Below are 12,383 nucleotides of genomic sequence, written 5' to 3'. Positions count from 1 at the left end.
CAATTCCCAAACTCTTCCAAGTTGAGACTATGGCTCTTGAAAACCATTCCTGCATCCATGGACTATATTCCTAAAATGACCATTGAGGTTTCTGCAGTCATGCTGGGTTCTGCTAGTAGCAATGAGCCAAATGGAATCCATTTATGTAAAAAGTCTCAAGGCAATGGGAATTAGGCCACAGCAGTATGCTCCAGTGAACTTAATTTCCCAGCAACTCTGGCTCCCATTCCCCCAGACTACCCTGGCCTTGAGTAATTTGGAGATCAACCCCTGTTCCAATCCATCTAAAAGAGGTTTGGAGTCTAATATGGGAATTGCTGTCCACTGCACATGTTCTAACTTCCACACTACAGCACTCCTAGGCTATAAGGATTCAACAACCATGCATCCTTCTCCACCTTCGTCAACAGCAATAGGACCATATCTCCATTCTTCCCTTCACCCCATTTTTACTACCCAAAGTCACCACTCTATAACCTAAGTGAGGAAGGGATTCTGTTGAGATGGCCTGAAGTACTCTCCAAGGTATCACGACTAATATTAATAAGCTCAGAGACAGACTCTGCATCCTGTTTATCTTTGTAATATTGGAAATGCTTGACACATCATAGCTATTTGGTAAATGCTTGTTAAATGAAAAATAGAAAAAGAAGTACATAACTGTCACCAAAAAAAGATGCCCACAGGCTGGGATTGTGATTCAGTGGTAGAGTGCTCATCTAGCACATGTGAGGCCCTGGGTTGGTCCTCAGCACCACATAAAAATAAATAAAATATAGGTATTGTTTCCAACTACTTTCAAAAAATTAAAAAAAAATTTTTTTAAAAGATGCCCAGTGAGAAGGAAAAAAACATAAAAGGACAAATGGTATATTACATAATTTGAGAAATGTTTACTTTACAATTAAAATAAGCATTTTATTTTTCCCCTAAACATAACATTCTGGTATCCATATACCAGAATCAATGCCAACATGGTTTGAAAGAGAAGTTGACAAAAGCTTTCTAAAGGCTGTTACAAAACCATAGCAGTACAATGTAGTAGCATTTTAGAAGATACAAACATTTAAATATGTAGATGCTATGAGAAACATCAAGCTCCATTAATTAATATTAGATAACCATATCTCAACTTCCAAGCTTCCAAAAATAGAAAGTTTTTTTAAGTTTACATTCATATTAAAAGAATAAGGGGATACAACAATCCTACTTCTGGGTACTTACCCAAAATATTTGAAATCAGTATGTTGAGGAGGGATCTGCCCACACATGTTCACTATAGCATTATATGCTATAGCCACATTATGGAATCAATCTAAAAGTCCATGAATGAATGAATGGACATAGAAAAATGTGGTAAATATACACAATGGAATACTTAACAAAAAAATTCCTTAAAAAAGGAAGAGATCCTATCATTTGCAAACATGAATGGAATCAGTGCACATATGCTTTATAAGATAAAGCAACATAGAAAGACAAATACTACATGTTCTTACTTGTCTTTGTAATCCAAAACAACTGAACTCATAAGAGCAGACTGGTGGTTACCAGAAGCTGAGGAATAGAGAATAGGAAAACCAAAGCCATAGGCACAAAAGTCTCAGTCAGGGATTTTGTTGTTGTTGTTGTTTTAATAGGTATTACTCAGTGTGGTGAATCCAGCTAATAGCTGAATATTATATAATTCAATCACCGGAAGGGTGGATCTCAAATGTTCTCCTGTTAAATGTTTAAGGTGACACATTTATTGGCTTGATTTGGTCATTTTGCATTGTATTTCACCCTTGTGCCCTATAAATATGAACATTTATAATCTGAGCATATATAAATTTGAAAATGAATTTTAAAAACAGGGCATTTCAAGTAGGCTAAAGCAGGTGTATTCTCTTAGATAGTTTCATTTAAGATTAAGACAATGCTAGGGGCTGGGGATGTGGCTCAAGTGATAGTGCGCTCGCCTGGCATACGTGGGGGGCTGGGTTCGATCCTCAGCACCACATGAAAAAATAAAGATGTTGTATCCACTGAAAACTTTAAAAAAAATGCTATTTTCTAACATTTTGTAAAGTAGTATAATGATTATAGGGTTAATATTGAATGTGTTTTATATTCTTAGTTCTTAACACTCAATCTCCCATTTAGTTGTTCTTGCCTTTTTCTCTTAGATAAGTGAAAGACTTATTAGACCTAGTACTTGGTTCATGAGATTTTCTCATTTCACCTTGAAAAAAAACAACTGCAAATATGTATAGAAGATGAACCACATGTATTTTTCCCTGAAAGATGTCAGAATATAACACTCAAATCAAATGCTGAACAAAAGCTATTTTGTAAGAATACATACAATATGTGGCAATTTAATTTTCACTGATGTTTTTCTTGGCAGTTTTTCCCACATTCGTAATTTCTAATCAAAAATTACTGAAATCATCCATTAAGCGTGTACTCAGACATTACTGAGTTATAGGAATCTAGACAATCTTAAGGTATCATAAAAAGAATCACAACTTTAAGAAAACATTAATTGAATCAGTTGTAAAAATTACTCTCACACCATGAGAAAAATAGTAATTAAGGTTACATTTGAACCGATTTTCATTCTATTTTTATCTCTGAGTGCTTTAAATCTAAAATAAAATTCTGAATCCAGGAAATTAGAATGGAGGGAAATGAACCAATCGGAGCACATAGTCCACAAGGGCAAGAACTATTTCTGGTTTTGTTTATCAATACATTCCCTCTGCCTAACAGTCAAATATGTGTTGACTCAGATAAGAAATAATTATAGGTAGGAGTGCAAATCAGGAGAGCCTTTCTTTTTTCCTTTTTTTTTTTTTTTGGGGTGGGGGGTTTGGTTTGATTTTGTTTTGTTTACTGCACTGCTAGGGGGTGAGGCCAGAACCTCCCTCACGCTAGGCAAAGGCTTCACCACTGAGCTACCCTCAGCCCCAACAGACTTTTTCTTGAAGGCAATTTAAAATTTTATATTCTTGGACCAGTAAATCTGCTTCTATAAATTTATACTAGGAAAATAATTATGTAAGTGAGCAAGTACTTAGAATCTAGAACATTCATGACCCAAGCTTTAAAAAAAAAAAAAAAGCAAGACCCAACAAATAACCCCATAACCTGGATTGCCTAGCGTGTGCCTCTTGTCATGAATATATAATGAATACCTGCTATGCACCAACTACTGTCCTACTTGCTGTATCCCAACCTTCAGTGAACTTAATGCTCAGAACCATCCCATAAAGTAATATTTTCATCTCATGTGGATAAGCAACAGAGAAGTTAAACAATTCAATCTAGCTTCATGATCCTATAGCCTTAGTGTTATCTTTAAAACAATGTTGAAAATCAGGATTTCTTAACTTTCCTTACTCTTTATCCATTCCTTTTTTGATAATCTGCCTCAAGAACTGCCATCTGACAGTCTTATAAACGGCACCCCCACCAGCTAGTATATCTACCTAATTTTGTTACAAAAACATGGGATCTTTAATAATCTTTCAAATATAATATTATATCTTTTTCAATGTACTACTGTCCTACCAATTTCTCCTTCCCCATTCACAACACTTGCTGTTAGCAGAACTGTATTTTGTGTTATGAAAAGATATGAAATCCTAAATATAATAATGTATACAAAATGAATCTCATTTTCTTATAAAACATGGTCCTCTGGTGAAACAATTTTCAAAAAATATTCCTGTGCATATTCTATGAGTATGGAAATGGTTTCTTGAAGAATAAAAAGATAGACTAATGGGAGAAATGAGACAAGTGATCCCATCCCGGAGACAAAGAGTGTCAGGGCAAGTGTATGAAACCTGGGATTCAGGGAAGCATCTGGAAACCAGGAAGTATAAAAATTCACTGCAGGTGACAGGGTCTCCAGATGGGAGATGGAATAGGCAGCCCCGGACCATGTGGCCAAAATGTAGCACTTGAGAGGAGCAAAGTAGTAGAGCTTGCAGGTCTGAACCTGCTGGAGGACTTGTTTTATCTATGGAAATAGACAACTATAAACAAAGTAAAAACAGGATAGATAAAATATGTGTGAAACCAAATGAACAAGCAGTTGATTCTTTTTTTTTTTTTTTTTAAATTTATTATTAGTTAGAAATACATTATAGCCAAAGACAGCAAGGAATCCTCTGTGCTTTTCAATATGCAAATACAAATTCTTCCAATAGTTGCCCTAGAGTAATCTCAAGTGTCCACGATACTCCTTTTCTGAAAACTTCATTTTTTTAGTTGTTGTATTCTTGAAGAGCCTGGGCCATGAAGAGTTTCCCTAAGTTTTGGGCGGTGAACTCCTTGATGTTCTGGCAGTAAGTATTAATCTGGCCTAAAAATTTGAGAAAGAGTCTTAATGTTCTCCAAGTTGTAAAATGATCTAGAATGCTAGTCAAACAAGAAAATCAGCACAATACAGAATTCACCAGAACTGTTTTTAACCAAGAATTTACAAGAATCAATTCTATTTTTCCATAAAGTTTAATAAAGAACATAATTTCTTTTGAAAAGTTGTTATCTTCAACTCGTGATTAAAATGAAGGAAAACTAACTTTTTTTAAAAGATTATCAGCTGTAAGGATATATTAGCTATCAATCTGCTGAATCAGTACCAGATCTGATCAACAGACAGTACTCTAAGAAATCAGAGAAAATATTACTGCCTTAGCAGGCAGATAGGAGATATATGATCATAGCATGGCAGAGTAGCCACATCCACCTGGTTCAGACATTGAACAGGTACAGCAGTGTACAACCTGCACTTTAGACATGTTTTAAGGTCCTTCCCCTGAGCCAAAAGCAGAAACTCCTCCCTGAAGAATGGCTCTATTACTGTTTCTGCATCTAATCGGATGCAAAAGCTATTCATTTCTTGAAAGTATAAGCACTACAGGTTTGTCTCAATTAGGCCTCAAAGAACTATATCTCAGTTTCCCAAATGTGTGTGTGTACTAGAAAGTTAAGGAATTTGGATTTTTCAACCACTCAAATATCATTATTGATAGAACTGAAAAACTAAGAACAGCTTTACTTTGAGTAGATTTTTCACTCTATTAAAGTTTCTCACAGACAAAAAGACAATTGACTTAAACAGTATCTAACAATATTTTATAAAAATAAGATTATACAGCCATATAAGAGTGTGAATATTACACATTAAAACCAGCCTATGGTTGGGCATGGTGGTACATGCCTATAATACCAGCAGCTAGTGAGGCTGAGGCAGGAGAAGAAAAAGTTTAAGCCAGCCTCAGCAACTTAGCAGGGTTCTAAGCAACTTAACAAGATCCTGTCTCAAAATAAAAAATAACAACAGTTGAGGTGGGGATGCAGCTCAATTGTTAAGCACCTCTGTGTTCAATCCATGGTACCCGCCCCATTGACAAAACAAAACAAAAAATAAATCCCAGCCTCTAGCATAGGACATAGACCTTAACCAAAGTGATAGACATATGCTAAGTCTCCTCAGAAGTTCACCCAGAATTATATTCATGTTGCCATGATTTCAAAGGGCAATATTTTCTTCAAATTAAAAACTTCCATTCAAGTACCCCAATCTAAAGTAGAAAATAAAAAGGCACTTGAAGCTACGTGAACCTCTGCATTATTGAGACCATAAAAATTTTTTTCTTCATTTTCATGAAAGATGGAAAAGCTTCCCAATTTAGAAAGCTTGAAAATGTTTAGATATACACCAAGCGAAGAACTGAAAGGACCTGAGAAATAAAATACTTACCAATTCTTAAATTTCAGAAACTATACCTACTAGACTCAAATTCATCTAACTATTTAAAATACATTAGCTTTCATGTGCTATGTTTCTGTCTGTAAAATTTCTCATAGTCTTTTGCTTCCTCAAGAACAGAGAAAACTACATATCACGCTTTACATAACTATACCTGCAATGAGTAGTGAATCCATCCTGGCAGGAGCCTGAAGTGGCTTAAAGAGTTTGGACAGGTCTTCCTCAGGGAGTGGGGGTTCTCCTCGACTCTGACGTTGCATATTCTCCTGCTGACGACGCTGCTGATACTAAAATTTAAAGAAAAATAATTTGATTATTTTTCTCTGAGGGGGGTAAAAAAAAAGAACTCTCTCACAGGACCAACAATACCCCATTGCTCTGAATTCTATTCTAAGTTTAATAAATGGCAATATTTAAGAAGCTAAATATGGTAATGGTAGAAGAAAATATATATATATTTATATATTTTTGTTTTAAAATAAACTCCAGTGTCACTGTGAGCTCTAACAGTCTATATGATTTAGAAAACAAAATTGGTTCTGGAAGTAACAAAACTAAAAAGAGGCTCATGATCAGTGATTAAAAGAATACAGCATTCTGGACAAAGGGGAGAAATGGTTCATCCTAACTTTAACAACTAAATAATATACTATGTGCAATTTTATCCCTATTGACATAAAATAATAATAACACCAATGATGTTATTACCATCAAGTTCACTGTCTTTTTTTTTTTTTCTTGGTACCAGGGATTGAACTCAGGGCACTCGACCAGTGAGCTACATCCCCAGCCTTTTTAAAAATTTTTGTATTTTATTTAGAGACAAGATCTCACTGAGTTTCTAAGTGCTTCACTGTTGCTGAGGCTGACTTTGAACTCACAATCCTCCTGCCTCAGCCTCCTGAGCCGCTGGAATTACAGGCGTCCACCACCAAGCCTGGCAAGTTCACTGTTTTTACTATTCTTAACAGATGGTCTTGCGTGTTTCAGCTCTGTAGCTAAGAATGAATATTAACTTCAAATACTTTCAAACTCTGCATTCTACAATTCTCTGAAAAGAAGGTGAGGATACATATATAGATTCTATAACTATAAACTTATATGTCAAATAATTAAGAGCTAGTTGCTGTGAATGGCTCACAATGCCAGTGAAATAATCTTCCACACACTGTCTTTTAAAAGGTCAGGTAATAAGAAACCAAGGTGGGTTAAGAAAAACTTAAAAGTCTTGAATTCCTATGAAAACCAAAGGCAATGACAGTTTCTCCCGAAGAAGAGGAGTAACTTGCTTTGAAGATTTCTTTCTTATTATGGGGTATGAAAGTGAAGGTGAGATACATCTAAAAAGGGTTATGAAGGATACTAGTTAAGTATGAATAAATGTTAAATGCAAAAATCTTAATACATTATAACTCTGAAAAGAGTCCCAAAGATTGGCTTCTAGTATGAATTACCTCATGGGTGACAGATTATCAATTTGATAGCCCAAGTGATTCCCACCCCCAACAACAAAACAGCAAGAGAATACAATCAAACTGGGACATTCCTTTCTCATAGTTTAGAAATCTGCAGCTATGTTCACTTAAAGATACTTTACAGATTTACATATATTTTCTCAATTCAAGTGTAGCAAAATTCATTCATTCACTTATCCATTCATTTTTATTTCCCGACATATATGAACCTGGAAGAAAAATTTGTTTTTCTTTGATTACATAAGTCTCCGAAGCACTTAGCTGTGCTTCGAATTTTACAATTGACAACACTTTGTTTAAAGTGCATTTTAATGAACACAGCAAATATAAATACTACTTCCAGGGATAAAGATTCTGAAATCAACTTATCCATCAATCAAATGCTAAGAACATTTTAGAGCAATACAGTCCCAAAATAATATTCCCGGAACTATGAAAATCATGTGGTCCTAAGGCAATGCTAATAAAGAAAAGGTTAAATGGCCAAAACTATATGTATGTGCATATGAGAATATTCAAGTAATTCTATGATTTTTGTTGGTATTATACTATCTATTTCACAGCAGGTGGTCTATTATTTCCTATCAAAATTGCTTGCTCTTAATCACAACTGCTCGGTTTTTTAAATGAACTGAAGATTGCTAACTATTCTGCAATGAACCACCACCAAACCAATTATAGTTAGAGTAAAGAAATGAACTGTGACACTCTGAAATCTCTTTGCCTCCAGTTTTCTCCATAAATATATATCTTATTTGCATAACCTTGAGCTTAATATATAAGCTCTCTTTAAATCTGGTGTTTTTAATTATAATTTGTAAAATATTATTTACTAAAGAACAATCTTTTAAAATATATGTTACAGAGTTGTTAACTAACAGTCAATTTTTTTTAAATATTTTTTAATTGTAGGTGGACACAATTCCTTTATTTTATTTTTATGTGGTACTGAGGATTGAACTCAGTGCCTTACGTGTGCCAGGCGAGTGCTTTACCACTGAGCCACAACCCCAGCCCCAACAGTCAATGTTTTACTAGAGATAATTTAGATCATTTTTAAGATGACTTTCTTTCTGATACTGAGGTTGCACCCAAGGTTACTATACCACTGAGCTACATCCCCAATCCTTTTTTTTTTTTTTTGAGAGAGTCTCAGTAAATTGCTAGGGTTGGCCTTAAACTTGTAATCCTCCTGCCACAGTCTTCTGAATCTCTGGGATTACAGGTGTGCATCACCACATCCAGCCTTTAAAATGACTATTAAAACATCACACCTAGAAGTCAATGTATATTGATTTTTTTCTATAATACCAACCTGATGTTTCTGCTGCTGTTGCTTACTAGTATTCCTCATGTATGTGTTATATTTTACTATGTCTTGGCTCATTTCATCCACTCTGTCCATCAGCAACTGTAGATTCTTCCCCAAATGATTGCTGAAATGAAAAGTAAACACACTGATATGTCATACTTTAAGCTATGACTTTGCCACTGTTCTAAATAGTCATGTTAAAACATGATCTGCCTTTTGCTAAAAGAATTAGAAGCACACATATGCATTAAAGCAAGGGTAGAGGTAAGAATCTGAGTCAGCTTATTATTAAACTTATGTTTTCACCCACAACTATAATCTCAGGGCTGTTGGAAATAGCTCAGTTTCTTATTGTTGACAGCAAAAGTAAGTTAAATAGGAACTGTTAAGCATATCTAGGGTGGCATCTATAATATATACTTTCAGAAAACCAAGTTTAACTTGAGTTCAGTACTACTGAACCCTTTTCCTTAACATCCCCACCCCCACCCCCATGTGCCCCAGAGTTTTAAATCAGTAGTCAAGCAAAGAGCCATGCAAACTTATTAAGATTTCTGGCACACCATTTCTTTATCTACCTTATTCTAAATGAGCCACATCATCTGCCTCCTCATCTCTGTTCTTTCCTAGAATCTGTAGTAGTATATAGTCTTTCATACTTTTTATCTCTAGAAATATTGATTCCAGCTCAGTTACTACAATCTTTTCATAAAGTAATGCTAATAATTGATACAATGGCCACCTTATTCACCACCTTCTACCTGCCAATATCTCCTATCATGGGCTGGGGATGTGGCTCAAGCGGTAGCGCACTCGCCTGGCATGCGTGCGGCCCAGGTTCAATCCTCAGCACCACATACAAACAAAGATGTTATGTCTGCCGAAAACTAGAAAATAAATATTAAAATTCTCTCTCTCTCTCTCTCTCAAACAAAAAATAAATAAATAAATAAAAAATATTAAAAAAATATCTCCTATCATGCTAAAGCATGGACATCTACTATGAATGTCTAAAAACAGCCAGCTGACAAACTATAGTGACCAATTCACTACTTTCAAACAGGTATTTACTAAATTATTATGTGCCAGTCTCAGTATTAAAAACCAGGGAGACAATAATGAATGATGCATACATGGTCTTAATCTTCTTTGAAATTACAACTGATTAGAGATAGAGCAGGGCAGGTGGGGAGAAGAAGAGAGACTTCAGATAGCATGGTCAGAATATCTCTTTGAGAAGATGAAGGGCTAAAAGCAAAAGATTAGGAGTTAGCCAGGTTTCAAGTATTCTAGGGAAAAAGTACAAAGGCCAAAGTTCTGAGGTGGACAACAAAAAAGCAGATCTGATTTAATTTAAAAAGTGGGGGAGGGGATGGGAGGAGGGGGGAGAGGGAGAAGAGAGGAGGAGCAGGGAGGCCAGGCATGACTGGAGCACAGTGATTTGGTTAGGGAGGCCAGACAAGCATATATGGAAAGCCCATTAGCACCACACAACTTCACAACAAAGTGGCTTGTATGAATGAGACCACTGAAACATACTGAATGGTACTCTCGAGCTGTGCATGTCTGGGCTTAAATCTTAAAATAATCACTCTGTTGCTATGCATGTAGACTGAAAATACAAGAGCTAAGAGTCTATTGCAGACAAGATATGGAGAAACTGAAACATTCATATGCTATGATGGGGATCTAAAATGATATTACTGCCATGGAAAACAGCTTCATGGTTCCTCAAAAAGCTAGTTACTATTATTAATAGTAACAGACAAATGTGAATGGTGAGAACAGGAGGTCAAGGAAATAAATCTATAAACTGGGCCTACTGTGCTGACTCCATGTGCCCTCATTCAAAAAGCAATTAACCTGTGGCCTTCCTTTAGTCAACAGAATACACTACCTTCCTTGGCAAACAACCTGTTACCTGTAGGAGAAACGCAGACCCAAAAAATCCCTGATAAGGGCACAAGTTACCCTGAAGGAGGTTTCTGTGACCATTATATACACCAAATTCCAGGACCCAAACAGGATAATTAAAAGCCAAGGCCCTAACCATAAAATGTGTAAGAACAAGTTCCAATGAGACCCCTTTAGCAGAGGCCAAAGTGACCCAGAGTTGCCGTGGATCTTTAGCATGTCAATAGCAAAATTTTCCTTCCCCAGGGAAAGGCAATGGGCAATGGGAACTTGAAAGTCTGATGTAAAACCGCTGTTAGTCAAAGGTCAAGGGGTGGAAACTTCTCTAGGATTCCTTAACAAAACTGGAGGGCAGGAGGGGCACACCATCCCTTTCCTCTCTGAGAGGATCCACTCTCTCCCTTGAGATGTCCCCCTTTTCCCTATCCCTTCTAATAAACCCATGCCTACTACTGTGTTTCATTTGAAATCATTCCAACATTCTCCAACTTTATGACCCAAGCAATTCTCCTGAGTATACACCCAAGAGAGAACTGAAAATATACGCTCACACAAAAATTTGTACATGAATGCTAACAGCTATATTATTACCCTTAAAAAGCACAAAGTAGAAACAACCCAATGTCCATCAAATAAATGATAAGTGAATAAACAAAGGTGGAATATCCATACAATAAAATACTATTGAGCCATAAAAATAGTGAAGTACTGAAGCATACCACAATTTGAATGAACCTGCTAAAGATTATGCTAAGGGAAACAAGCCTAACACAAAAGGCCACTGTAGGGCTCTACTGCCTATAGTCATAAAAAGTATTCTACAATTAGTAATGGTTGCACAACATTGCAAATATACTAAAAAACACTAAGATGCACACTATGCATAGTTAAGTTTATCTCTATTTCAAAAAACTGCACCACCACCACCACAACCACCCCAAATCTGTTGTGATATTCCAGAGTAATGGTGGCTTGCATTGGGACAGTAGCAGTGAGAACAGATGAAAGTGAGTAGAACTGAGAAATACTCTGGAAACACAACTGGTGATTTTTATTTGATAATGAGGTACAAGAGAAGAATCAAGGATGGTGGCCAGAGTCCTGGCTTCAGCAGTCCACTGGCTGGCTGGTTATTACATTCATAGAATAGGGAAAGACAGAGGAGAAAACAGATTGGGAATATTGAAACAGAAAGAAAGTAAATCCACTTAAAATATGGATTCTACCTGTACCCTAAAAAAAAAAAAAAAAAAAAAAAAAAAGTTTGGGTTCTTTCTTAAAGAGCAGAAAAGAGTACAGAACTGGTGTGTAAGTGTGTGTGTAAATTACCTTTTTAATCCCAGTCCGGCAGTACCCAAACAACCTTGGCCCAGTAATTTGGCCTAAAGACTTCACCTGTCTAGGAATCAAATACTTCTTTAGTATTAAATTTTATTTCATATTTCTTATTCCACTGTGATTTTTTTCCAATCATTTTTTATTTTAAAATGTTTCTCCTTCTCTGGAAACCAATTAAGTACTTGTTTCTGTTTTCGAATTTCTTAACAGTCTGATTTTAATCCACCCAGATTCAAGTTATTGGGTATATGGTGCAAGATGAGGAATTAAAACGATTTTTTTTCCAGTAGCTAACCAAATATCCAGATCCACTGATTAGACAGTCATACTGCTTTCCCAAATAACTTCAGGATTAAACAATACTGTATCTCACATTCACTCTTTTGGCATGTACTGAGTACACAGTTACTCTCCCAGTCACTCTGCCAGATACTAAGAATTAAACTATATGAGATTTTGTTGCACTCAAAACGTTCTAATGAGAGAGGAAAGTAAAAGTAAATAGATAAATTAAATAATGGTGGTTAAGTGCTCTAGCAGACATTCAACGGATGCAAAAAGGACAGTTTGGTAGGAT

The 12,383-nt window shown here is 35.8% G+C and overlaps 1 protein-coding gene across 1 annotated transcript in view; it reads right to left on the bottom strand.

Annotated features, from left to right (window-relative positions):
* Positions 1 to 4,115: 4,115 nt before the first annotated feature.
* Eif3h (eukaryotic translation initiation factor 3 subunit H) overlaps positions 4,116 to 12,383 on the bottom strand; it is a 91,537-nt gene continuing 83,269 nt past the window's right edge. Inside the window, exons 6-8 of the mRNA XM_027949761.2 lie at positions 8,558 to 8,678; positions 5,922 to 6,054; positions 4,116 to 4,354 (exon numbers count right to left, since the gene is read on the bottom strand). Coding sequence (XP_027805562.1) covers positions 4,257 to 4,354; positions 5,922 to 6,054; positions 8,558 to 8,678 — 352 coding nt within the window. The 3' untranslated portion in view covers positions 4,116 to 4,256. The remainder of the gene's footprint in view (positions 4,355 to 5,921; positions 6,055 to 8,557; positions 8,679 to 12,383) is intronic.

This window comes from Marmota flaviventris, chromosome 15, assembly GCF_047511675.1.
Source record: "Marmota flaviventris isolate mMarFla1 chromosome 15, mMarFla1.hap1, whole genome shotgun sequence".
NCBI classification, from domain to species: domain Eukaryota; kingdom Metazoa; phylum Chordata; class Mammalia; order Rodentia; family Sciuridae; genus Marmota; species Marmota flaviventris.
Note: the sequence above shows the minus strand (reverse complement) of the source record. Positions and strands in the feature narration are given on the sequence as shown.